General features: G+C 37.9%; 1 protein-coding gene across 2 annotated transcripts in view; it reads right to left on the bottom strand.

The window, feature by feature from the left end:
• The window catches only part of THSD4 (thrombospondin type 1 domain containing 4), a 333781-nt gene that overhangs the window by 264800 nt on the left and 44443 nt on the right, over positions 1-24538 (bottom strand). For both annotated transcript variants that reach the window (XM_050903083.1, XM_050903082.1), the window contains exon 5: positions 10328-10757. In XM_050903083.1, coding sequence (XP_050759040.1) covers positions 10328-10757 — 430 coding nt within the window. The remainder of the gene's footprint in view (positions 1-10327; positions 10758-24538) is intronic.

The following is a 24538-nucleotide window of genomic DNA, read 5'->3' as shown; positions in this document are numbered from 1 at the left end:
ACCTGTGGTGAGAAAAACCTATGAACACCATGGCAAAGCATTTTCATTGCCCTGTAGTACTAGTAGAGCGTAAATTCCTTCTACCATTGGCTCAACTGCAATGGTCTGATGAGTCCTGTGAATAGTGACGTATCACATGATGGCATTCTGGTTTTGAAGACTTTTTTGGTTTTGTCTTAAAACTATAAAGTTACATACAGTAAGTCACAGGACATTAAAAGAACGTTTAACCTCAACTTAGAAGAGATTGTCCATGCAATTACTACATAATTTGGCTCTTTTTGGCTGTGAGGTCCATTCTCAACTATATGATTACATACTATTTTTTCCACATGATCTATGACTCATTCAGTGTGCAGAATGGACTTACTCTGGGGCTGAATCAGGAATGTTTAGTTAGAAGAGTTATTTATATAATCTCTGTCTCATTCACTTTAGAAGCTAGTAGGTACACAATGAACATACAGAATAAGGAACATGAAAGATGGTCTGCAGTTTCTGGAACTAGCTACTCTACCAGTTTTTGGGGAAAAAATGTCACCTATGGTGCAATTTACTTAATCCAATCCTTTCTCAGTTTGTGAACTATGTACTTTCTGTTTTGGGGGTCTGACCGAAAACCTCTGGATCTGATTTGCAGATGAGCTGCCAAATCATAATTACAGTTTTGGCCAATGCAAATTTTGCTTTGACTATTGTCACGTAATAAATATGAACTGAACACGGGAAAAAAAAATCCAATCCCAATTACTTGACATGGGGCATTAAATTGTTTTTAATTTAAAAACCCCTTTTCAACCTCATTCTTCCATACCTCATCTCCCTTTCTTACAACAGCGATTAGATCTTGCTGTCACACAGCAGCTTTGTGAATGTTAAATCAAACACTGCAGTAATAGCATCAACAACCAGTCCTTAGAGAAGCCATTTTTTCCTCATCTTCTGCAAGGAGCATTTTTAAGGCAGGGAGCCAAAGGCTGAATAATAAAGAGAATAACATTGAGTAGTGTATCACTAATAACTAAGCTGTTGACCTATGCAGGGACCCTGGGGTAAAATAATACATTATCAGGTAATTAAATAATTTTCTCGACACACAAGAGTTACCATAGGATTGTTGACAAAATTCTAGTTCTGAAAGCTCTAAACCTTTGCAGGTTTGACTTTGTCACATTAAGAGAGTCTTTTTAATGGCACTTTGCTGCTCAAAGTAAAACTACACACCATCACAAAAAATTGTCATCAAAAAGTGACCGAAACTGAGGTCTCAAAACAGCCGTCAAGATAATTAGTATGCTTGCTATCTTTAACAAATGATAATGCAAACAGAAATACAGAAAAAGAAAACAGTACATTGCTTGGCGGGGAAGTTACTGAATGTTGAAGCCAAAAACCGAAGACGGTTTGCAGAAAGAGGCAGGGGATGTTTCTCTGGCTTCTTCCCCCTACAGATCACCCATTGCTTCTCTAACACTGTGGTGACAGATATAAAAAATACAGGATTGGCTTTTCCACAAATATAAGTCAAGAGCTTGAAGATAAACAGCCTTTCCAACCTATCACTAGAAAGAAACTCTGTTTTATTAATTACACTTGCATGTCTCTATGTGTGCAATATGCTGCCCACAAAGGTGTTATTACTGGACAAACACACAGCACACTTGATGAAGTACTAGCAGAGATGACACAGAGCACCACAGCCTGATTTATTTATTTTTTTTTTAATCATCACCAGTGTTTTAATTATTTCTGGGTTTTGCATTGTTCTGTATGCAGTTAGCTCTTAACGTATCATATGCAAAAGTCTTATTTAACTGTTCTGGGCACCACAGGGCATGTAGTGCCCACTTCCATTTTCACCCCTTTTGGGGGAGAGGGTGTGGACTACCATCCTTCAACACAGCTATTCTGTGGTTAGGCAATGGAACACATGCTTGCTAGAGGTAATCTTACATTTATGTTTCCTAACTTTCTACATAAGTTTTGGCCATTTGCTGTTTTCCAGCCCTGCTTAAAAATCTAAAATTAAAAAAATGCACAAAACTAAAAACTCTAGCAACAGCATTGCTAACACACCACTTCTCCTTCAGCACCCTTAGGTTAACTTGGCAGCTTCTCCTGCACTTCCTTCTTCCTCCACTCACCTCGGTCAGTATAAGAGAGGATTGGGATTACACTGGTGAGTACTTCCACTGCAAGTTCCTGTATTCATGTAATTTATGTTCTTTTCCTACTATCTGGCTTGAAAATGTGCCTTAAACTTGTTCATTGTTATCAGCAGTACTGAACTAATCTCCTAAAAATACCAGAAGAAATTACTCCTTTCATGTACCAAAGCAAATGCTGACATCTGACAGTAGGTGACTAGTTAACAAATGTTCATAAAAACAACATTTAAAAAAAAATTATTTGTAAATCAATTCAAGGGATTTCCCCTGATCAAAGTTTCTAGACATCTGCAGCTTCCTCTGCTTCAAAAACCTGGATGCAATTAAACTAACATATGAATAAAAAGCAAATTTCTTGTTCAAATTATAGGAGTGTTGAATAATTATGCACCAGAATTTCAGACAAAGATTTTTATCAATATGAATTGACAAAAAGAAACAAACACAAGCTGGAATGCCTTAAAATATCTCCCATAACACTCGTCTATATTGATAAATGACAAGTATTCAAATTTACAGTACCCTATTAAATCTACAAATATGTCAGGAATGCAACCGTCTGGTTGCAACTCTGAAGTCAAATTTTCATTGATTAGTTTCCTCTTTAAAACTTGGCACAGAGGTTAAGTCTGAACAATAACCAGGCAATGCATCTAAATCACCCTGCAGTCATGTTTTATTGTGGAACAAAAAAAAATCGCTTCATTTTGACAAACATCCAAATGAAGTTTCCGAATCACTCCACAACATTTTAAGTGCTAATGCTGCTATTCAGTACTGATGAAGTGATCAGATAACTGTGGATCTTTTCCCCCTTTCCTCTCCTACATGACACATGCATTCCATTTACTCTAAGAATTAGAAAGGTAACTTCTCAGACAATTCCAATTGCTACATGAAACCTACCATTCATAGTTCACCGGGAAGTTAGGAAACAAATGTTTTAGCCAACTGATATGCATTTTGGTTTTGATTTTGAGGCACTTACATGAATTATTAACATTTTTATATCATGCTATTACTACACATAAATGAGGGTCTGAATCTTCAGCTATTCTTAGATACAAATTCACTCAACTTCAACCAGTACGTAGACTTCTCCAACGTCACCATGCAACCCACTTAACAGGCTCAGAACTTCAAAATAAAACTCACGGAAGAAAAATGCAGCTCAATGCTTCCTGCAGTATCATAAAATACTGCAGTTCTCCTGTTAACCATACCTTCTGAAGTACTTCTGTACATTAAAAATCAAGAAAATATATATTGGGAAGTTGGCAGAGCCTCTGGAAAATTCAGCTCCCAAAGTGCTCAAGCTAAACCCCAAACATAGTAATGGCGCTAAATGTATATGAATTGGTGAACTCTTATGCTAAAATATGGCAACTGCCTACCACGTATAAACACCAAGAACAGACAAGAGAATTCCCTAAGATATTTAGGAGCAATAGCATGAAATACAAGAAAGAAGCTGAAAACTTAGGTTGAACATCACAAGGATTATTTGGACATTTTTACAAGAGGAGGGATTTTTACATGGAGAGAACTTTAACCATGGTACATTGTCCTGAGCTATATTCATAATGGTTTGAGATACCTCATATTTAATGTGAAGTTATGCATGGCAACTGCTTCAAAAGCAGTACTATTGTCTATGGAGTAAACATAATCGCAGTCAGCATAGGCACTCGCTACAGATTTTCCAAATTTATGGTGTGAATCTCACTTCTTCTTTCATAACATCTGAATGGAAAACATGGGTGAAAGGGGTTGGTGCCATTCATTAAAGATCAGAACTCAAACTAGAATTATGTCACAAAATGCCTCAATCATAAAAAAGTTTGTTCTGCACAACACAAGGCAGAGTTAAGATGGTTTCACTGACTAATTATGGTAATGTTGGCATTTCTTGCCTTAAAAAATATAATTACTCTATGTGTAAACTGAACATGTAAGTTTCTTACTGTGTCTTTCTGATAATGCCCTCGCACATTTTGTAGATTTTTATCATTGATGCATACTCTCAACCTTTATTTTCCAGTGGAATATTTGTTTTATTGCCTTAAGGTGTTTATTCTACCCTAGGCTCTACTATATTTTATTTATATCTTATTAAATTGTCTTTGGAGAAAGACAAAAATCTCATCGTTTCTGTATGATGCAGAGAGTCATCATAAGAACATTACAGATCCCACAGGTCACTTCTGCCTGACCTGGTAAATATAGGCTATGACAATAGCCATGTATACATTACCAAATTTTTACCTGCACATATCTTTTTGGTCTGTGTTTTTATAGTTCTTGGCACAACAGGGCATTAGAGCATGACTCTTGGACTCCTAGATGCTAAATTACTTTGAAATAACTTAGATTTATTGATCAAAGTAAGTAATTGAATTTTCAGTTAAAAACCATAAGCCTCTACACATCAAAATTTTCTGAATTGTGTGATTTTGGCCTTATTATGAACATTTACTACATTAGTAAGTAATTAACCTAGTAATAATTAATTTGTGTAAAACAGCTAACTTTGTGTTCTGTTACTGCCACAAGTACAGAGCACACTTGTGGAATAAAACTATTTGAGAGAGCTTCTAAAGTTACCCCAACATATTTTTCCTAATGATTTGAGGCAGACAGTTTCCCATAATTATTTAAGTTATAATAAGAACATCATAATGCAAAATATTTTCTAATACAGTGTTCTCAGTTGTTGAAGGGGATGTCATAAAGCCACAGTGCAGAGATGCAGAGGAAACAACTGTGATCCAAGAGCTTTATCGAAGATGTCTCTATGTGACTCTTTTGTATACAAGGGACAATTGACCAAACTACATAGGACATTTTACGAGCCGTATCTCTGTGCCAGTGCCTGGTAAGTTAAGCCCGTATTAGTGACAATGCATTCTGAAGTAATATTTATAAAATTCTGCTGCAAATATCAAAACAGCCAAAGAAAGGACAGTACAACCCAAAGTAACGTAAGCTTTTAATAAGTTTCCTATACACCCATGGAATGTCAGACTACCAAACGTACATACAATCCCACAGTGTTCGCAGGGAGAATTCCTCACATAAAGTCAAGGTTAAATTTCCTCAGGAAAAGATATGTCATCATAACCCCACTTTGCCACTTATGTCAAACACCTACTCTACACAAATCTCAAAACGAGAATAAATAAACTACACAGTAGCTCTTTGGGAATAAGAAGGGGCTTTTCAGTTTAAAAAAAAAAAAGTTCTCTTAAAAATATGTAGTCTCCTACTTGTCTTTACTTCAGTAACTGAGCATTCCAACTACATTAAAGAGTGCACACATCCTTGCAGCACCCCATATCACTTCTGAAAAGACCTGTCTGGGAATTACATTTTCTGTTCCATACAAAATTAAACATTTCCACTTCTACCTTTGTTAAAGCTTGAAACGTTGGACATGTTTTGTTTTCTATAGAGTGGAAAACTTTCAAAAACCCTTGGGCAGAATGCCAGCAAGCTGGTGAAATGGCCCAAGATCCCAGGTGCCAAGGAAGCCTGCCAATGCCTAGCGATGTGCTTAGGTGACAGAAAAGCACATCAGTGTTTAATGGACTCAACACCTTCCTGCAGAACATTTCAATTCTATTTAATTAGGGTTCTGCATCCAAAAAAGCCTTTCAATGGAAAAGTTTTAACGCACACCAAATTAGTCAAAATTAGTATCATCATCATTAACATTCTTTAGGAAATTAAATATATTAATTTATCCCATCATGATAGAGCTGAGGATTGGCCCTGAGCCTTTTACCTCACCTCATCTCTTCAACTGTAAAACCTCTTTCCATTTCCAAAATTGTCTTTTCAGATACTTTGCATTCCCTGCTAAGGTGCCATTCTCAAGTGCTCTGCACACAGGAGCACAGATCCAAGTAGAGAATTCTTATTCAGAACCAAAAGCTGGATTTTCCATAGCTGTGCTACCAGGATAATAGTATGTATAGCTGAAGAGTCAGGATAAGAAAGTCAAAGTATTCATTGTTTTCTGATCCTATCTAGATACTTCTCCAAAACACAATTGACTTCTTGCTAAGTAGCAGTCACATAAAATACTGGGAAAGGCAACATAGTCTAACTGGAGACATGACAGTAATCCATATGAACCAGTGGACAAGGTAGCAACTGTGAATGAAACTGGACAAGCTCAGCAAAACTTCACCCATAAATATCTCACCCAGCTCTCAACAATTAGTCTTTCATACATTTTAGCTTAGTTTTTGCAAATTCATATACAAGTAAAGGTATAAACTTGGTCAAAAACATACCTCAATCCACAGCTAAAGACAATTTAGGTTTTACATGCATTTTGCATTGCTCTTCATGGTGAAACTCACATATGAATTTCGCTGCCTATTTTTTCATACTCCTTGCTGCACTGTAATTGAATCACCGAAACAGTCACTATTTTATTTTACAGGTTTTCTAACCAGAGCATTTAAGTGGTCATGATTACTATGTGACTTCAAACTCAACCGTATTGGTGCAATTTGGAAAGTGGGAACTGCAGAAGAGGAGAGGTAACAAGCTGTCAGTGTAAGCTGGGCCTTCTGGCCTGAACTCACCACCAAGGACAACACAGAAACATAGAACGGTTTGAGTTGGAAGGGACCTTTAAAGATCATCTAGTCCAACCCCCTGCCATGGGCAGGGACACCTTTCACTAGACCAGGTTGCTCAAAGCCCCACCCAACATAGCCTTGAATGCTTCCAGGGATGGAGCCTCCACAACTTCTCTGGGCAACCTGTTCCAGTGTCTCACCAACATGATCATAGAAAATTTCTTCCTTATATCCACTCTAAACCTACCCTCTTTTAGTTTAAAATGGTCGTCCCTTGTCCTGACACTACAGGCCTTGGTAAAAAGTCTCTCTCCATCTTTCTTACAAGCCCCCTTTAAGTACCGAAAGGCTGCGATAAGGTCTCCGCATATTAAGGATAGAGACATACTAAGAATTAATGTTTTTACCAATAAGCCATAATTCACTGTATGTCTTACAAAAAATAAAATAAATCAGATAAAACTGACTTTAAAAAGGGGCACTCTGTATCACCAAATTTACACTGCAAAACAAGTAGGCTTGAATGTCCAGAACCCTGAAAGTTTCCTTGCGTACACTGCCCGAGCAACCCTCAGCCTGAAGTTAATTTACAAATATATTCTCACACATTCAGACACTCACTATGAGCTAGTGACTTGGCAATGCTTGAGACAATAACAAAAAGTGCTCAGTAAACAAATGTTCCATTTGAGTTGCTTCCTTTGTTCTGGTGACAAACAACACAAACAAGTTTGCATTCAAATTCTACTTCACCCACACGCCCGTATAATTCTCTTTTCTTTAATGCAGGGGGGAGTAAGGAAGATTTACTCATCACTCCCCCATTTTGGGGGAATACATACTACATTTGAAGAATCTTACTGTATTGTGAATAGCTTATGGTTTCAGTAAGATCTGTCAGTACTGTTCGTGTGTCAAGGACAGATGTTTGCTGCCTGTTTCCTGCTGAAGGAGGTGACAGGCAGCTGTATATCCTGAGGTGAGCATGTACAAAGCCTATATGCAAGGTGCTGAAGAGGGGAAGCCACTTGTACAATAAGAAAATAGGTTTAACGACCTGCAGAAACACTTGAACAAATACAAGCACTTCCGAGGTTCTCCCTAACCAAAACCTCCAAATTTAACTTTTATGAATCAACCTGTCAGTCATGTAAAATGAGTTCAACTATTAATGAAAAAACAATAAATGTACAATAATGAGGAAATGACCTAATGGACCAAGGCAGATTGACTTAATTTATTATTAACTGCCCTTAGGAGAAACTGTAGAGGGAGTGGCCAAACACCAGGATAACTGTTAACAGAATACTTTCCTCTCAATAAATGAGATTTTCATTTTTGGTATGCTCCAGGAAGAATTAAAACAGAAAAAAGAAAAAGAAAGAAAAAGATACTGTTCTCTGCATGCTGGCAAGACCACTGGTACATGTCACTGCCGATAAATTAAATTAAAGCCCACGTGCAGAAGCATTTAATCCGGAAGAACAACCAAACAAAGTGAAACACTATCAGCCTTGTTTTGCTCTCATCCTGGCCTTTATACTAAAACTGTTCTTAGCAACTTCTTTTTTATAATTATATTAATTACCACATTCTAGGAAGAAAAATAACCCTGAATAGCAATTACAGCTTCTCCGAGGGTAACAGAAATGTTACTAAATAAAGAATATCACTGTGTAGAGTTCCATGCCTAGGAGGAGCTGCATCATCTACAATTTCTCTTTGTTATTAAAAGTCTCCTGTAATACAAATGATGATTTCTTTATAACTGCATTGATACATGCAACAACAACAAAGATGCAGCAACAGTACGCTCACCTATTTTTTCCTCTTCATCTATTGAAGTCTTCTGTTTCTTTAGAAACAACAGTTTCTAAAATTAACATGAAAATATTTTCACTCCTGTTCCCCTACTACCAAAAGAAATTTGCCAATGGCCAGACCACTCATCATACTGACCTGCATGTCCTGCCACTGTCTAATTCACAAGCTCACAGCCCTCTTCTCTCCAGCCCACTTGTCATTCTCAACAAATTCCTCTACAAACCTTCCTTCTCCATACCTCGGCCATCTGGGATTGCTTCTTTCTTCCACCTCATTTCTAACTTCCTCACCTCTCACCCCTTACTCTCTGAAAAGAGATCTTTCCTGGAAACGATTTTGTTACATTTCTTATGTCAGGCAGAATACTGTCCAACTTTTTGCCTTGATGCAGTAAGGGATGAAATAAAGACTGGGACATTCGTGTATCGCTTGGACACCAGTGAGCAAATTCAGCACAGAAAACTTTCCAAATTAATGCCCATGCACTAAGTTCATTTCCCATTTCCTTCAAAAAACAGAAAGTGTTTTTCAAAAGAGCAATTTGTACCAGAGACTATTCTCAGAGGCTCAAACCCTTTCATGTTTTCCATTTCAGACAAATACACTAAAATTTTCTTGACATTAGGTCTTTTCAGTCAACTGCCCTAGTCTCGATCAATAGACTTTATTCATAAATAAAGCAAATGTAATAACTGCTACACTAAGAGGCTAAAAGGCACTCATCTGATCTGCTTAGGTCATGTTTTTGTTATCCTAATTATATGTTCTGTTGCTACATCTCCACTATGCAGGCTTCCACTAAATGAAACAGGATTTCTAAGAGGCAGAAGAATCAGATGCGCACCCACCCAGAAAAATATGGCCTGTTGTGTCAACATATTGAGACCACCCTTGAACATCCTGCTTCTAATATCCAAATACGAGCTTCTTCAAGTTTGCAACATTAAGTTAGATTAGTAGCCCAAATAAGAGGCAAATATTAGGAAGAGATACTTTAGGAAGTACTAAAATGACACAGCCAGAAACTGAAAATTTTAGCAGGATGAAAATTGCTTGCAGAGAGAAACAGCAAAACCTCACTAGCCTCCCACATACAATGGGAGGCTGCCCCAGAGCACAGAGCCACACCCAGCCAAACATTTTTTGAATGAAGTAATAACAGAGTAAGTTTTATTTAAAAATTAACACAGAACAGATTTTCTCTCCAATAAAATAGGAAGCCAAAATCAAAGCATGTAGAGCTTGAATGCTGGTAAAAGTAGCATCTGTCACAGAACTCACGCAGCACCATGGAAAGATACTGGAGTGATCTAGGCTACTGGGTGCTGGCTCTAAATGCTATTTAGAGCATCATAGCACTCCCAAAAGGATAGCCTTATCTTATGGGACTGAGAATTAGGGAGCCTTCATAACATGGTCTACCCCAACTCCATTTTCCATTTCTTACATGGAAAAATATTAAACTTGTCTGTGACTCAGTTTCTCCCTCTATCAAATTAGAATTGTACATATTGGTAGGTTTAGTGACTGCTTAAAATCCTTGAAGGTATGGTATTAGGTAACTATAATATCCTACATCTACTTTCAGTATTCCTCAAGACACTTTAAAATAAGTTCACAAAAAATTTCATTAAATTAATAAAAAACAATGTTCAACTTAACTTCTTGACTATGTGAACATTTAGCATACCAGGAAAAACCAATAGCTGTCCAACAAATTAACTATAGGAAAACCGGACTTACGTTTGTGTTGCAGAGTTTATATTGCTTGTAGGTGCCAATGCACACAATTGCTGCAGCCCTTTGAGGCTGGGGCTGACCCTGGACTGCCTGATGTGATGCAGACCCATGATGGTTTGAGTCGCTGCTGTGAAACAGGCTTTGAGATACAGGAAATGAAGATGACTGATAAACTGAGGGTCCCAGGACTTGATGTCCAGCCTGAGGCCCACTTTCTTCTTGATAAAAATTCCCATGTTGAAGTGAAGGACTAGCTGCCTGGCTGTAAGTGTTCATGAGACTTGGACTCTGATGAAATACGTGGTTCCTTGATGACTGTCGCTGCCTCCGAAGCTTCTGAGGCTGCTGACCAGTATCAGTTTGTAAAGGTAAAATGTATGGCACTTTTCCGTATCCATACTTTCCTGGACCAATAGGATTTCTGTTTCTGCTTCTAAAAACACAGAAAGAGAGAGAAAACAGTTACTGAATTCATAAGTGAAAGAGCAGTTAGACACTTATATGACTTGTTATTTGTCAAAGGTATTCACTGCAAAGCAACAGGTAACCAGAAATTTCAATTTATTTTACAGAAAATATGTACAAGCTGTAGTCTTGCTTGGTGTATTGGGAATCTCTGAAGAAGTCAACCAGTTGAACTAGATCCTGGGCCCTCTTTGGCTGAGAGTCACATGGGAAGTCACTTAGTGTCAACGAGCAAAGGCAAATGGTTAGGTATGGTATAAAGTAGCAGTTCGGGCAGAGGTGGTTGTTGTTCTTTTAATCCCTAGGACTCTCCTTTAAAACAGAAATTCAGAGAATCAAACCTGTGTATTCCTAAAATTCATAATCATGTTTCTGAGGAGCTTGAGATACATAACAGCAGGAAATCTCTACTGTGGATTTGAGTAATGGCAGAAGAAAATTTGAATTCAGTATGGCAAAGACCATTAAACATTTTGTATCCATTTAAAAGGCCTCCTGTGGTTCTGCTTCATTTGCTACTTAAGAAATAAAAATGGAAACAGAAAAAGGATAAGAATCATCAAAATATTACTGAAAGACCTCTGGAAAAGACGACAAATGCAGGAAAATATTCTTATTATGGTACATAGTTTATTTTCTCTTCTTTGGCCAGCAGATTTACTCTTTTTTTTTTTTTAATATACAAAGTGTGGATTAGCAATACATTTAATTAATAAGTCATGACCCCCCAATTTGTTGTCAGGATAAAAGCCCACCTTTCACTGTACATCACTAAAACATTACACAAGATCTTGACAGCCCCCAGCACTGATCACAGAAGTTTCAGGTCTGCTCTCTTGCGCACAGATCTCTTCTTACTTACTGAAGACCCTGTGTTTTGGGCCATATTATACCTGTATCAGCACTCTCAAACAGCTGGTACTCCCTGGAGGGTAGTTTTGTCCTCTGCACACTCACAGCAACACAGTGGACTCAGTCTAGAAACTCAGCTCCAAATTACAAGTGAAAAATTACAAAATGAATAATACCACTTTAGGGTCATACCATTCAAGAGGGTTAATCCTGGAATTTTATCTGCAAGCGATAGGCTCATTTGCATTTGCTTTTCTTGTCATCCTGTACAGCTCAACATTGCATCAGGCCTTGATTTCTAATGCTGCAGTCTGAAGAATAAGTTGGCAAAAAAGATTTCTTCCAGTTCAGAGCAATGTGTGAATACAGCTGTTTTGGGTAACCTTTGCAGCTCAGGAAGGGAGACACCATTAAAAGAAGGTCATTTTCTTTCTGTCTATAAAATGTATTTATATTTTTTAATACGTATAAAATAGACTTGAATTGCAGTGAAAACCAGAGGTTTTAAGTTGACATACTTATTTTCTAGAAACTGAAGTGTTACAGATGTCAGACAGCCATCAGATCAAAGAGACTTTTCTTCGGGTTTGTTTTTTCTTGTGTTTGTATTCTTCCCAAGTCTTATATTCTCCCAAGACTCTTGTTACATGGGAACCTTGGAAGTCATTTACTTAACATTCTAGCTTTATGGCCACGTGGGGCTTTTAATCAATCTTCTTGGCTCAAGGATGTGTGAACAAGAGTGTTGATTTACCCTGGCAGATAAGCGGCCAGCACTCTTGAGCTGTTTATACCCGTTAATCTGCTCTGTGACTGTGATGGTCATTGCTGAGGTACGGTTTGGGTAGTTACAGTAGAGAAAAGGAGTATAATGGTTTTTGGCATTAAGGGAGGGGAAAAAAGCTTCCTGTAAGTGGACAGGAGAGGAAAGAAAGAGAAAGCATGAATGGGGATTATTTCAGAAGTTGAGACTAAAACCAACTTGATTTAATGAGCACAGTTTTGTGTTGTGGTGTTTTGGTTGGTTTTTTTTTTAATGGGCAAATAAATTGATTCCCCCTACATTGTTGCTATTTTTAATTTTTAACATAACTCTTCATTTCTGAGCAAGAACAAAACAAACAAAAAATCTTTCTTGAGATTTCTAGTCATATTCTGCACTCTGAAAACACTTTGGTATCATAGATCTCATGAAGCATCTTAGATTTTGGAGCAAATTGGTTCATCTTGGAAAACAGATACAACTCCTTATTTTTACTTGCTCCAGTCTCTAATGATTCTTACAGACAGCAGTTTTCTTCTGAACCTGACCACACCAAATTTGAAGTGTCTGAGATACGAACCTTGGCAACAACTCCTGGTATTGAGAAAGTTACTGCTTCATTGCAGGGAGCACAGACTGCATGGGGTGGTGTTCGCAGGGGTGGACAGAGGGTGGCAGGTCTACTGAAAGTAGCCTTTCAAATGTATCATCTACAGTCAGGTTGCTTGCATTTTTCATCAACAGGAGGAGAAAGCTGCTAATAACTGAGCAATAAGCCATGTTCAGACCAGTGGAATGGTAGGAATATGCCTCTGTCCCAGCCTTCTGAATGCCAGATTCTTTGCAGCACTAGACTCTTCCAGAGAGGAACACCTAGATGCATTGTCCAACCCACCTGGAAGAACTGCTGCCTGGCAAACTAGGAAAGGTCACGCAAAAGGTCAAAAACGAGACTGATGTTTGACTGTTAATCTCCAGCTGAGGGTCATGAATCGGAACTGAAAAGAACTGAAGGACATGCAAGAAATTGTGACATAAACTAGGACTCTTCAGCCTAGAAAAAATGATGAAATGGGCATACAGGAGTCTTAAACACAGAATGACTAGTATCTGAAAGAAGGACTCATGGTTGAAGGCAGCAAGTGTCCAAAAGGTGCTGGAATCTCATCAAATTATTTGCAAAAATTAGAAAAACTTTATTTTGAGAGAAGCCAGACTTTTTTCTTGTAAAATGGTTGATCACTGCAACAAACATACAACAGCGCCTAAGAAGTGAAAGCAATAACAACATTCTTACTGTTAGTTCCTGTCTCATCTTAGCTTCTTTTTCCACACTGTAACTTGGAAGTGTTGCTGGAGTCCCCACTGATGAAGAAATGAGGCACCATTTCTGGTAGCCTAAGTTTCCAGCACCCTTATGATGACATGCCCGTAGCTGCATCAAGGCTCATCAGGGGTGAGTCCTCTCCTTTGCCTCTTCCCCCGTAACAGTTAGGGCCAGAATAACCCAAGACATTGCCACGTACCACTGAATACAAGTTTCAATTTGCTCAGGCTGTGCAGTAATTATGACCTGGAATTTTCATGGGAAAAACCTTCCATTTCAGAGGAAATCTAACTTTTTGTAGCCGGGAACATCATAGTTCTTTCAACATACAAACTTCTGGAAACAAAGTGTAACACACAACCTCTAATTATTAACATCTTTATCAGTGTTCATGCATTCATTTAAACCAATATTGCCTGGACTGAAACTATTCTGAACACTGTCTGTTTTGCCTTAAAGCATCTTTCATTCACACTTGGCAACATCCTTATAAACGAGGAATGCAGTTTGTTGCAACGTAACAAAGAAGCTTGTAAAAATAACTTGGTGGTAATTAACTTTTATAATTCTTGGGAAGTATCAGGCAGAATTTATGATGTCATGCAGCAATGAGGGAGGGAGTGTTATGCAGGTCCATACACAATGAGAAAACAGCAGGGAAAGGGGAATCAGGGAAAGGAAAGGGGGAGGAAAATCAGACAAAATCTACCATTAACTTAATAATCAGAACACTGCTTTATGCTAAATCAACCCAGCTTTGATCTGCTGGTAGGAGATGGAAGTATGTCAAGCCCTGATGGCTTGTTGGGAGTCTTCAGTTGCCAGCAGGACTTTTTCGTACCTGTCATTCGTTATGATTACCCATATTCATTATAAGCCACATAACTCACTCCTCCCCACAGCATGGCTTGGAAGCTCCTCCTTATTGCTCTTTTTTTTTTTTTTTTTTTAATGCACACTATCATGACCCAGGTCAGAGTTGGGTCTCATTTAATATAATAGGTAAAGGAGGAAAAAAGAATTAGCAAGTAATGGCACATTCGTAAGCCTTGTGCCTACTTAGCGAGACCTAAGCTAGAGTGAGATTTTGCAGCATTAGACTTTACATATCCAGGTATGCTAAAAACCAACAGTCATCCTTAATGTAGCAATGGTTAGGCAGAGCATTTGAATACAATGTTGAGTATGTGTTGCTACAGGAATGAAGTTGAGTGTATGAACCACAGTCAACAGCTCTCAGACAAACTGAAAATCCAATTTGAGCAAGGTCTGAGTTTTAGACTTGAGTTTTACACAACTTTGACAAAGCTTTTCCAGCAAAGCGTTAGATTGTCTTTGCAAGTCCATGGTTCCCCAGCATTAATAGAAATAATTACAAGAGTCTGGCAGCAGAATGGAGCCACATAGTCCTCCCACCAGCACAATTCCTAAAATAGCTGTATTTAGAAAGGATTCTAATATATTTCCAAAACCTGCAACATGCTGCACTGCACTGACATCTCAAGGATATGACTGCGTCAATACAAACTCTTCACATAGCCTACATGAAAACAGGAATAATGAATAATGCTTAGGTTCCTTCTGATAAACACAGTCCCTGCACAGCATATATTGTTTATAGATGGATTTACTTAGGTATTAAAACCATAAGTTGGAGCACCGATCATGAGAATGATTGCAGGGTTGAACCCCAAATAGGGATGAGAAGTCAACCACTGGCACTAAAAGACAAGCGTTACCACGCTCAGAACTGAAGCAGTTAAAATAACACTTTACTGCTCATTTAACTATACAATATAGTTAAAAATCAAAAGAAACCCAACTCCCAGAGAGAAGAAAACACCAACTGTTTGAAAAACAGGTGACAGGAAAAAGAAGCCTGGGACTTTATTCTGCAAGATTACGCAGTGTTTCTCACTTGCGTAAATCCAGTGCTCTTTTTGCACATACTTGGGCCCTTCAGGAAGTTACCAATTACCTTCTACACTAATCTTTTCAAAAGCACTCTCCTTTCAGCTGAACCAAATATGACTGTATTAGCAGAACAGTCATGCTAATTTTCCATTGTCTGTAAATTAATGTTCATAGTCGGAAATTTAATAGGTTTGTCAGGTGTACTTCCTTCTCAGGGTCCATACAGTCCTTAGATGCGCAGAGACAACTTAGGACTGGGGAGAGCTACGTTCATATCCTACATCTGTTTCATTTGGAGAAAAGTTCCTCCTCCTAGATCAGCCAGACCAGCTCAGGTAGAGAAACAATATGCTCCCAGGTTTCTCATATGCTAGGCTAGTTAAGTTTACACAAGGGCTTTCGGCTGCGTATCTTTATGTCAGTCAGATTTCTGCCACTGCTGATCCACTCATGTTAATAAAACTATTTAATGTAGGCCAAGCCTTTTATTTAATTGCTTCTAATAAAAAGATATCAATCAACAATTGTCTACAATATTTTGCATGGAGAAAGGTCCTAAATACCCCTTCAAGACTTAGAAGCAACAGAAAGGAAGTAGTATCAAAAAGGCAAGGATAAGTAAATCTCACCAGCTCCATCACCTGTTAGGCTCTCTGGCTAAACTGTCTAGTATATCAAATAAACACTTAATGATAAAAAGTTGTTCAGTTCTTTACTGGATTGAATAAGAGAATGAGAGAATAAGAAGAGGAAAAGAAGTATTCAGCAACATTTGCAGCTAGTTAGGATGAAGACTGCATGTACTATGGACAAGCAAAGGGGGAAAAATGCCACCAAGAACAGAGTTATCATCTAAAGGCAAATTACTGCTTAACAGAAAAATGTATGTTGAAAAGCAAGTAGCTGCATTAAGTGTCTCATGTCAGACCACAGCCAGTAGACATCTCTGATCTCTTGTGTTCATCTCAAGTAGAGGCATAACAGTTGTTTAATGCAGATCTGGCAATCTTCTTTCTTTGGGCATAATTCTCAAATACACACACCTCCCTGATTGTTCAGACAAATCTGTTTAGCACTTTGATAACAAAAATGATGGGCCTCTTTAAACTTAAGCCAACCTAAATATATTCTTGAATTGAAAAATACACTTGCCCAGACAAGTATGAGAATCAGGGTTTGTGCTATTAGTGTAAGGATTATAGCAAACGTTTTAAAATAATTATTATTAGCTAGTATTCTTATTGGTCTAACTGTTAACAACTTCTCTCATGCTGAGGATAAGTCAGCTGAGAATAGTGAGAACTGGCCCCTCGCAGCACATTTTGAGTGACAAAAAGGAATTTTGTTGTAGCTTTTTCTAATTTTAGCCCTGAGCATACATGTGCCTTGGTCAGCAAATAAATGCATTATCACTGCCTCATAGAGTTTATGCTAAGAACAATGCTTTGAACCTCAAGTGTTCTTGAGGTTCACTGAGAATGAAGTACTTTCGGAGCTGGTGGGCTCGTTATTTATATTAAATAGAAACCCTCTTTGAACCAAGGATATGCAGCGTCTTTAAAATACACAAGTAAGATTACAGATTTCCTGGGCCTCCACCTGTTCTCTTAAGCACTCTTTACAAAGCCTCTCTCCAACATACCTTTTTCATTTTTTCCCCTTTTTTCATCATTTCCTTTCTCCTTACATTTCTCCCACCACCCTCTAAACAGAGGTTCCCTGGCTCACTTCCAGCTGAAGCATAACTCATTTTCTTTCTTTTCTGATGTCAGACAGAATAAAGAATGTATTTTACATGAGCTTTGCAGCATTTCATTCAACTTATCTCTTAGTATCAAAATACTTCTTCTCTTGTAAATTAAAAACTGCAAGGTTGAACATTAGCAAAAACTCTCATTTATGACACCACGGAAGACTTGTCCTACTGTTGGAATGCTTTCTTAGAATGAACCCAAAGATACTGCCAATTTCCCTCATTTTAAATTTACAACCTTTCACTCTGTTTCTCAAGGCATAATGTAATGTTCTGGGAAGGTAACAGCCTTCAGCCACCAGTTTAACCAGGGATGAGGAGGAAGAACTGCACAAGAACTGCAGGCTTCATGATTTTTTTTTTTCAAAATTTTCTCTTGTCTATTGGCAGAAATTATTCCACAGGCAGAGGAAGACAGTTTTCTTCCCTGTATGCCCAGCCACAACAACCACTGTAATGAAAGACAACAGAATCTCATCACAGAGCATTTGAACAGATGTGAAACCAATGCTTAGCACTTTCTCTTAATTTTGTTAAGAGCTTGGTCGAGTTTGAAGCTTTTTTCAAAATCTTCAGAGGCTTGCTTTACCAGGAATTCTGTCCTGGACTTAACAGATAAGTCCTCTAACACGCTAAGGAAAACGCTCATCTCATCAGTGAGCCTGGTCTAACTGCACATGTGGCCTAATGCTGCTCTGGGTGCCCAGGACCCAAGCATTCTTCAGGTTCTTGCTTATTCTTCTCACTTGGGAATTAAGCAGTTGCCTGTAATCTAATCTCTGAAGTGTTGCTGGCTGTATTTTTGTCCTATCAACACAGCAATCAATCCACAGCTAGCACCTACTCAAGCTGAACTTAATAGTGATCTATCATCAGAAACAGAGGTTCTATGTGCAAGACGAAAGTGGGAGAAAAGACACAAGAAGGACTACAAATCTGACTTATAGCTTCATTTCCCAAACAATATTCCACATTATGTACCACTGCAAAATGTCTTTAAATTATACTGATTTGTGCTTTTGCATTGCAGTTATTCATTTCTATTTAAAAAATGCTCCAAAAGTGCATTTCTTTGATTCCCACTAGAAACTTAGTTCTAAAGGAGCTCAGTCCCCTTAGATCCTTATCAAAGCTCTTTAGCTTAAATTTAAGTCCAACTACCCATTATGGTTTTAACAAGACTATACGCATGCTTAAGTTAGTAGGCCAAATCCTCTTTAACTACATAAATTACATACTTCTAACTTAATTAAATCTATTTCTGTGGATAAGTATACCAAGATTCAACCTAATATTTTATATCATAGCAAAATATCTATTTAGCAGCATTATGTTACTGTAACTGACAGCTTTTAAAGGACACTACCCATTTACATACTGTTCAAGTACTTAATATAGTTAGATTTGCCTTCATTTTGTTTCTGAAGAACTGAAAGTGACTTACTAGCTCTTCCTGTCAGCAATGAAGTTATTGAAATATCACTCCAATATTTAAAATGTAATTAAGAAAAAAATAAAGGCAGACCAAGACACAAAACTTCAACTTCAAATGGAAAAAAACAGGTCCTAATTATGTAAGTTTCTGTTAACAAGATATGTACGGGCATATATTTTTTAATGTACTTTATTATTTTTATTACTCCTAAAATAGTATCCTTAAAATAATTTCAGATATACATTTTTAATCCCTCGCACTTCCTCCATAATTCAAAACTGTTACTGGCCTACAACTGTTCTATCCAATCATTTACTTTCCAGCCCTCCTACTGCTCTTAATTTTCTTTCATGTTTTATATATTCTTAGGCACACAGTTAACAAAGTTTACTTTAAAAAGACTGTCCACCATGCATTTTTGGCCCCCTTTTCTTAAGTTTAACTCACAAAATAAACTGTCTTATCCTGGTCATAACTGCTATCAAGTTTATACCTCACAGTATTTTAGCAGATTCTTTCACAAGAATCATTTTTAACAAAAGTGAATGATTTACTGGTTCTGGGAATATTTTTCCATCTACTCAAAAGGGAGAGCTCTCAACAGTCAGGTTGATTCACATCAAAAGCCACTATGTATCGCCCCTCAGTACTGTACCATAGCCCTGTGCAGCTCCGCATTCCACATACTCACTTTTCACCAGCTCTAAATCAATCTGGAGAAAATCACTTAAACATGAATGAAAGAAGGGAGCCCTTTGACTCTGTTTTACGTTATGAAAATGCATGCCTATCTGCTCACTGACCTAGAAAACAGCCTTAAAGCGGTGAGCAGTTATCTTTGTCAAATGTTTGGTCACGAGAGTTAAACCATCCCTTCTGAGAGTATATTACACATTCGGAAGCAGAGCCATCATCAGAAACTTCTTTTGCCACATTATAGCATATTATTCACGCTTCATCAGCACATTTCATTGCAATTAAATCGGTGTAGGCATTCACTTCATTTTACTGATTTTCATTATCAAGGTAACTAAAACAATGGAACTAACTAGTTTGGTTCACATTTCTGGTAACTTTGGTAACCACACCATGATTTGTGGCTATTCACTACTTCCTATGTATCATATATGCATATAAGTATTAAAACTATTGCAAGCATATTTGACCAAAAATTTCAACTGCTGGAAGACACAGAGTAACCAACTATACCTAAAAAGTGCATCTTCTGTAGGAAAACGGATTATACCACAAGGGTGATTCTTCTCTCATTTCTGTATTATATTAGGGGCAAAAAAATTTACATTTTTCTGACAGAGTAGAATTAATAAATAAGGTCACTAAGTAAATTGCCTCTTGGGAACAGGTTTAATTAATTGGATTAATATAAGAGAGATACATGTGGGCTATCTTAAATGAAATATTCCATCCTCAGGGATCACCACTAACACCCCAGTCTAGCATAGTTGCAATACATCCAGTACAATAGCTTACTATATTGGCTTTTGCTGATCTCCCAGCAAGTGCTATATAACCTCATTTATGTCACTTTCAACACTGAGATAGGATTCCAGAATTTGAACCCAAATACTACAGTCCTCTTTTTCTGAGTTGAATAACGCCCCTGATCCCAGGAAATTTAGTTACTAGTCTACAAGTTTTTCCCCTTAGCTTCATCTTTAAGGTTTGATTGAATAATGTAACCATGCAGTTGGCAGGTAAAACAACAGAAATCCAATGCAAGTAACCACATAACTCTGCTGAGATGCATTACAGCTGTGATGGGAGCTTTGTTGTGTTTCTCCCTCTTACTGACCAGGCAATAATTCATTGGTAAGATGCACTGTCTCACATTGGACTGAATGCTAGCAGCGCTCTCACTTCCGCTCCCCTCCTTCAGTCAGCCCACTTCAGGAAGGGTTGAAATGTTCAGCAGTAAGATTAAGAAAGCTTCTCGGGTGGCTTGCAACTATAGTATCATGTTAGGCTTTTATTTTCGGTAATACCATTCAAAGTGTGCTCACAGTGGCATAATCAAAATTGATACTAATTAGGTAATAATAAGTGAGACCTAGAGCATATCAGTGGGATTAATAACCAGATGAGAGGTGGGACAGCACAAAGTCAACCTGAGGCCACAATCACCCCAGCTAGCTATTCATTTTGCCAGGAAATACCTCACATGATCTTTACTGCTATTAGAACCTGTTTGGAATTTTATTCAGAAGGCAAATAAACATCTTTCTCATATGGCTTTAAATCCCCCAAGTGCTACCAAAATGAATTCTTCGATTACTATGGCTTTTTCTGGAAAATTTATCCTCAGAAAAGGATCAAATCTTTCTCTCTCTGTCTTCCTTCTGCACACACGCTGACCCCCAATAAGCTTTTATAACCATATTGGGTTTGGGGTAAAATGCATCACATTTTCATTCTATTAGAGAAATAATGAAAGGAGGGATGAGTAAGTACTTGAGCTGGGTTTCATTCCAAATATTAAGAAAAGCAAACACCTATGCCAATAAATATAAAGGCTCAGAACTTGAGAATGTAATACCTTCTTGAACCTGCAGGTCCAGCAGTCACACATTTGTCCACCTCTACAAACAAACTGACTAGAACAGGTCACAAAAATTACATCAGGACATGCAGCTAATGATGCTTAAACTGGTTAAGGAAATAACAACTGAATTGTCCCTTTAAAGGTTAATTGTAGAACTGCCAGCTGAGTGACCTACATTTGCCCGGTCAAAGCATCTGTGAGAGGGGGCAAAAGAAATACTTTCAGAAAGGAAATTCTGTTTTGACATTAAACGATACACTCTTCCTTTCCATTGCTCACAGGCCTAGAAATGCAAACTGACCCTATACAGGGTACAAAGCAGCACAGCAGACTTTCACATCAGCTGCTGGCAGCAGAATAAAGACCACAGAGCTATAGCTGTGTGAGAAGTTGATGATTTTTGGATTATTTCCTCAGTGCAAATCTTTTCTCTCATTCCTCTTCCAAATACAAAAAGAGCTTTAGGGAAGCCCTTTCCTTATTAATGTATTTCTTTAAACTTGCACTATTTATGCAAGCCTGCTTTACTGATTTCATTATTCTGGTGATAAATGTAATTTTTTCTTTCTGCTCCTAAGAACCACATATGAAGTACGTGTTGTGCTTACAGAAGTGGAGACAGAAGTTTTGCCGCTCCACCATGAAAGTCCACTTGTAGAGAAAGTGAAGGTGGCAGTTGTAAGCATCCTAACACTCAGCATGTCTATGTAAAATTGTGGTTTTGTCTTCTCTATCAGCAAAATAGAGAACTGGAAATGAAACATTTAAGAAGTACTAAAACCCAGTCCAAGAATGGTATTTCCTTTCGAGATGTGCTTTCTCTCTTAAAGCATGTTATCCTTTTGCATGCCCTTATTACTTTTCCATATGTGCCTCTCTATAAGGATGTCTAAATGCTTTTATATTTTTTCACTATCTCCTCATTCCTGTTTGTTCTTATTGTATGGTATGCTCCACGCATTTTACCTAGGTGAAATAAAAAACAAGACTGTGCTAATGGGAACTCAACTCTTCAAGGCTGAGAAGTGCTCCCTTCCTTTGCCAGCAGACAACCCAGAGAACCATCAGCTTTCTTTTTGTGTTTCCATCCTCATTCCAGTGACTGACTATAATTTCCTAACACATTTCAATTATGCAATAACTCTACTTACAGCACTATGACAAAAAGGGGAGCGCTTAAACTTTTTAAATTAGGCTTCTAATTGTAGGTACCTCATATCTCTCTCTCCCTGAGCTTCATGTGCAGCCCTGGTTTCTAAAGCCTAACTGAATCACATGTGAACTAACTTTCAAAAGCTGAAAATGTGACTATCCTCTTCACAGACAAGGTGTGTCAAAATTTATGATATATAAATCATATTTTGAATTTTGCTAAAGAAACTGAAGAGTGCTTTGTCAGCTGCCTGGAAGCAGGCAGAGAACTTTTCCACTTGTTGCTAAATGATACAAACATATTTGGCTGCTTTGAAGGACTGCTATTGCTGTCAAAACGTATTTGCCTTGGAAGCCATCCAATTTCATTTTACCATGCTATCAAATGTGAGCTTATCTCAGTCACAAATGTCATTCCTCTTTTACTGTTTTATGGAAGTCTGCTAAAATTACAGCTTTTATATAAAGTCCAGTACAGTAAATAGGAATACCCCCGAAAGTATCCACTGACTGTACACATTGTGAAAACACAGATTTTTTTTTTTTTTTTTTAATAGCCTGACACCAATTTCCAATATCACCCATTTAGTGAACATTGTGGTCTAGAGTATAAAAATCATGTCTAGAGTAACTTACATTTTGAAATCCATTTTCCATCTGTCTGAAAGGACCAGTAATCTCCTTTGTAAAGAAGGTTTGTACTCTGGATTTTGTAAATTAAGGAAAACTATTAGATTTGTCATTCTAATAATTTCATTTTCAAATAACATTTTTTGTTCTCATTCTGTTTTTACAGTCACCACCAAAGAATCTGAAAGTTATGCAATACAACAGGCTTTAAAGCCACCAGGGACCCTCCTAACACAAGATGGAAATAACTTATTATGCAAATAAGATTAAAACACTGACCTTGAATACACAGTCTTTTGCCAAGGGGCAGTGTGTGTGTGGGTGGAAAATCAGCTGTGGTACAGAAGCTTGCACTGTGCTTAGGAAAGCACAAGAATTTTCAAAAGCAAAGGCCTCCATCATACAGGAAAGTGGAGGCACAACAGACATTATGATCATTTTAGTATTTCATATAGGAAGGCATTTATTAGGAAATAACATAGCTTCACTTCTGCACACAGTCAATATTATTTTCTGCTCACTGTCCTCTCATGTTCCAGCCATAACTGCAGTGATTGTTTCAAATTGTTCCAGTCTCTCCTGGCCTGCAGAGGCCACCACAGCAGCAAGGGATAGCCTGCAGGGATGGAAGCCCAGCTGTGCCAGCAGCCGGGCAGCAGGTCTGCTACAGAGTCCAGGCCAGCTGGGATTCCCTTGGAGACTGAGGGTGCCAAGGGGCTGGAGCAAACAGGCTCTGAATGACTTTGTGCTGATGGTTCAAGGCCAGGCTTCCAATATTAGTAATAACCCAGCTATGTGCTACAACCTGTATCCGTTACGCTGCGCAGCTGAGAACAGAAATGCATTATAGTAAATGATTAAGTAGGAAAACAGAAAAAAGAAAATATGACTTATGTCTCAATGCAGTCATGTTAACACTGCTACTAAAAGCCTGCCTCTGGCATTCTCTGAATTTTTATAAGATCATCAAGTGCCATATTGAAGTTATACTCAATAGGTCTAGGCTATCCATTTGCATGGGTTTGAAAGAAAGACAAAGCAGTGATTAAAGCAAATGGCCAACACCTAGGAAGATCAACATCTGAACTGCTGGTCCCACTTTTTGAAATTTATGCTTCACGGAGACAAACAGGAGGCTAACAGGTTAATTTGTATTTTCAGATATTCTTTTAGATGGAGAGAGTTTCTTGCAGGGGCTGAGGATGTCTTTATCACCAGCAACAGACAGTCCTACTGTCTTATTCCAGTCAGGCTGGAATGTTGCCTCAAGGTAACATTCTTTTTTTTGTTTGGGTCAGCAAGATGTCTTTAAAAAGGGAATTACAGTTGACTGCTTCACCTAAGAATCTTAAAGAAGCAGATG

The sequence above is a fragment of the Gymnogyps californianus genome, chromosome 11 (assembly GCF_018139145.2).
Source record: "Gymnogyps californianus isolate 813 chromosome 11, ASM1813914v2, whole genome shotgun sequence".
NCBI lineage: Eukaryota > Metazoa > Chordata > Aves > Accipitriformes > Cathartidae > Gymnogyps > Gymnogyps californianus.
This window is presented reverse-complemented; position numbering and strand designations above follow the sequence as displayed.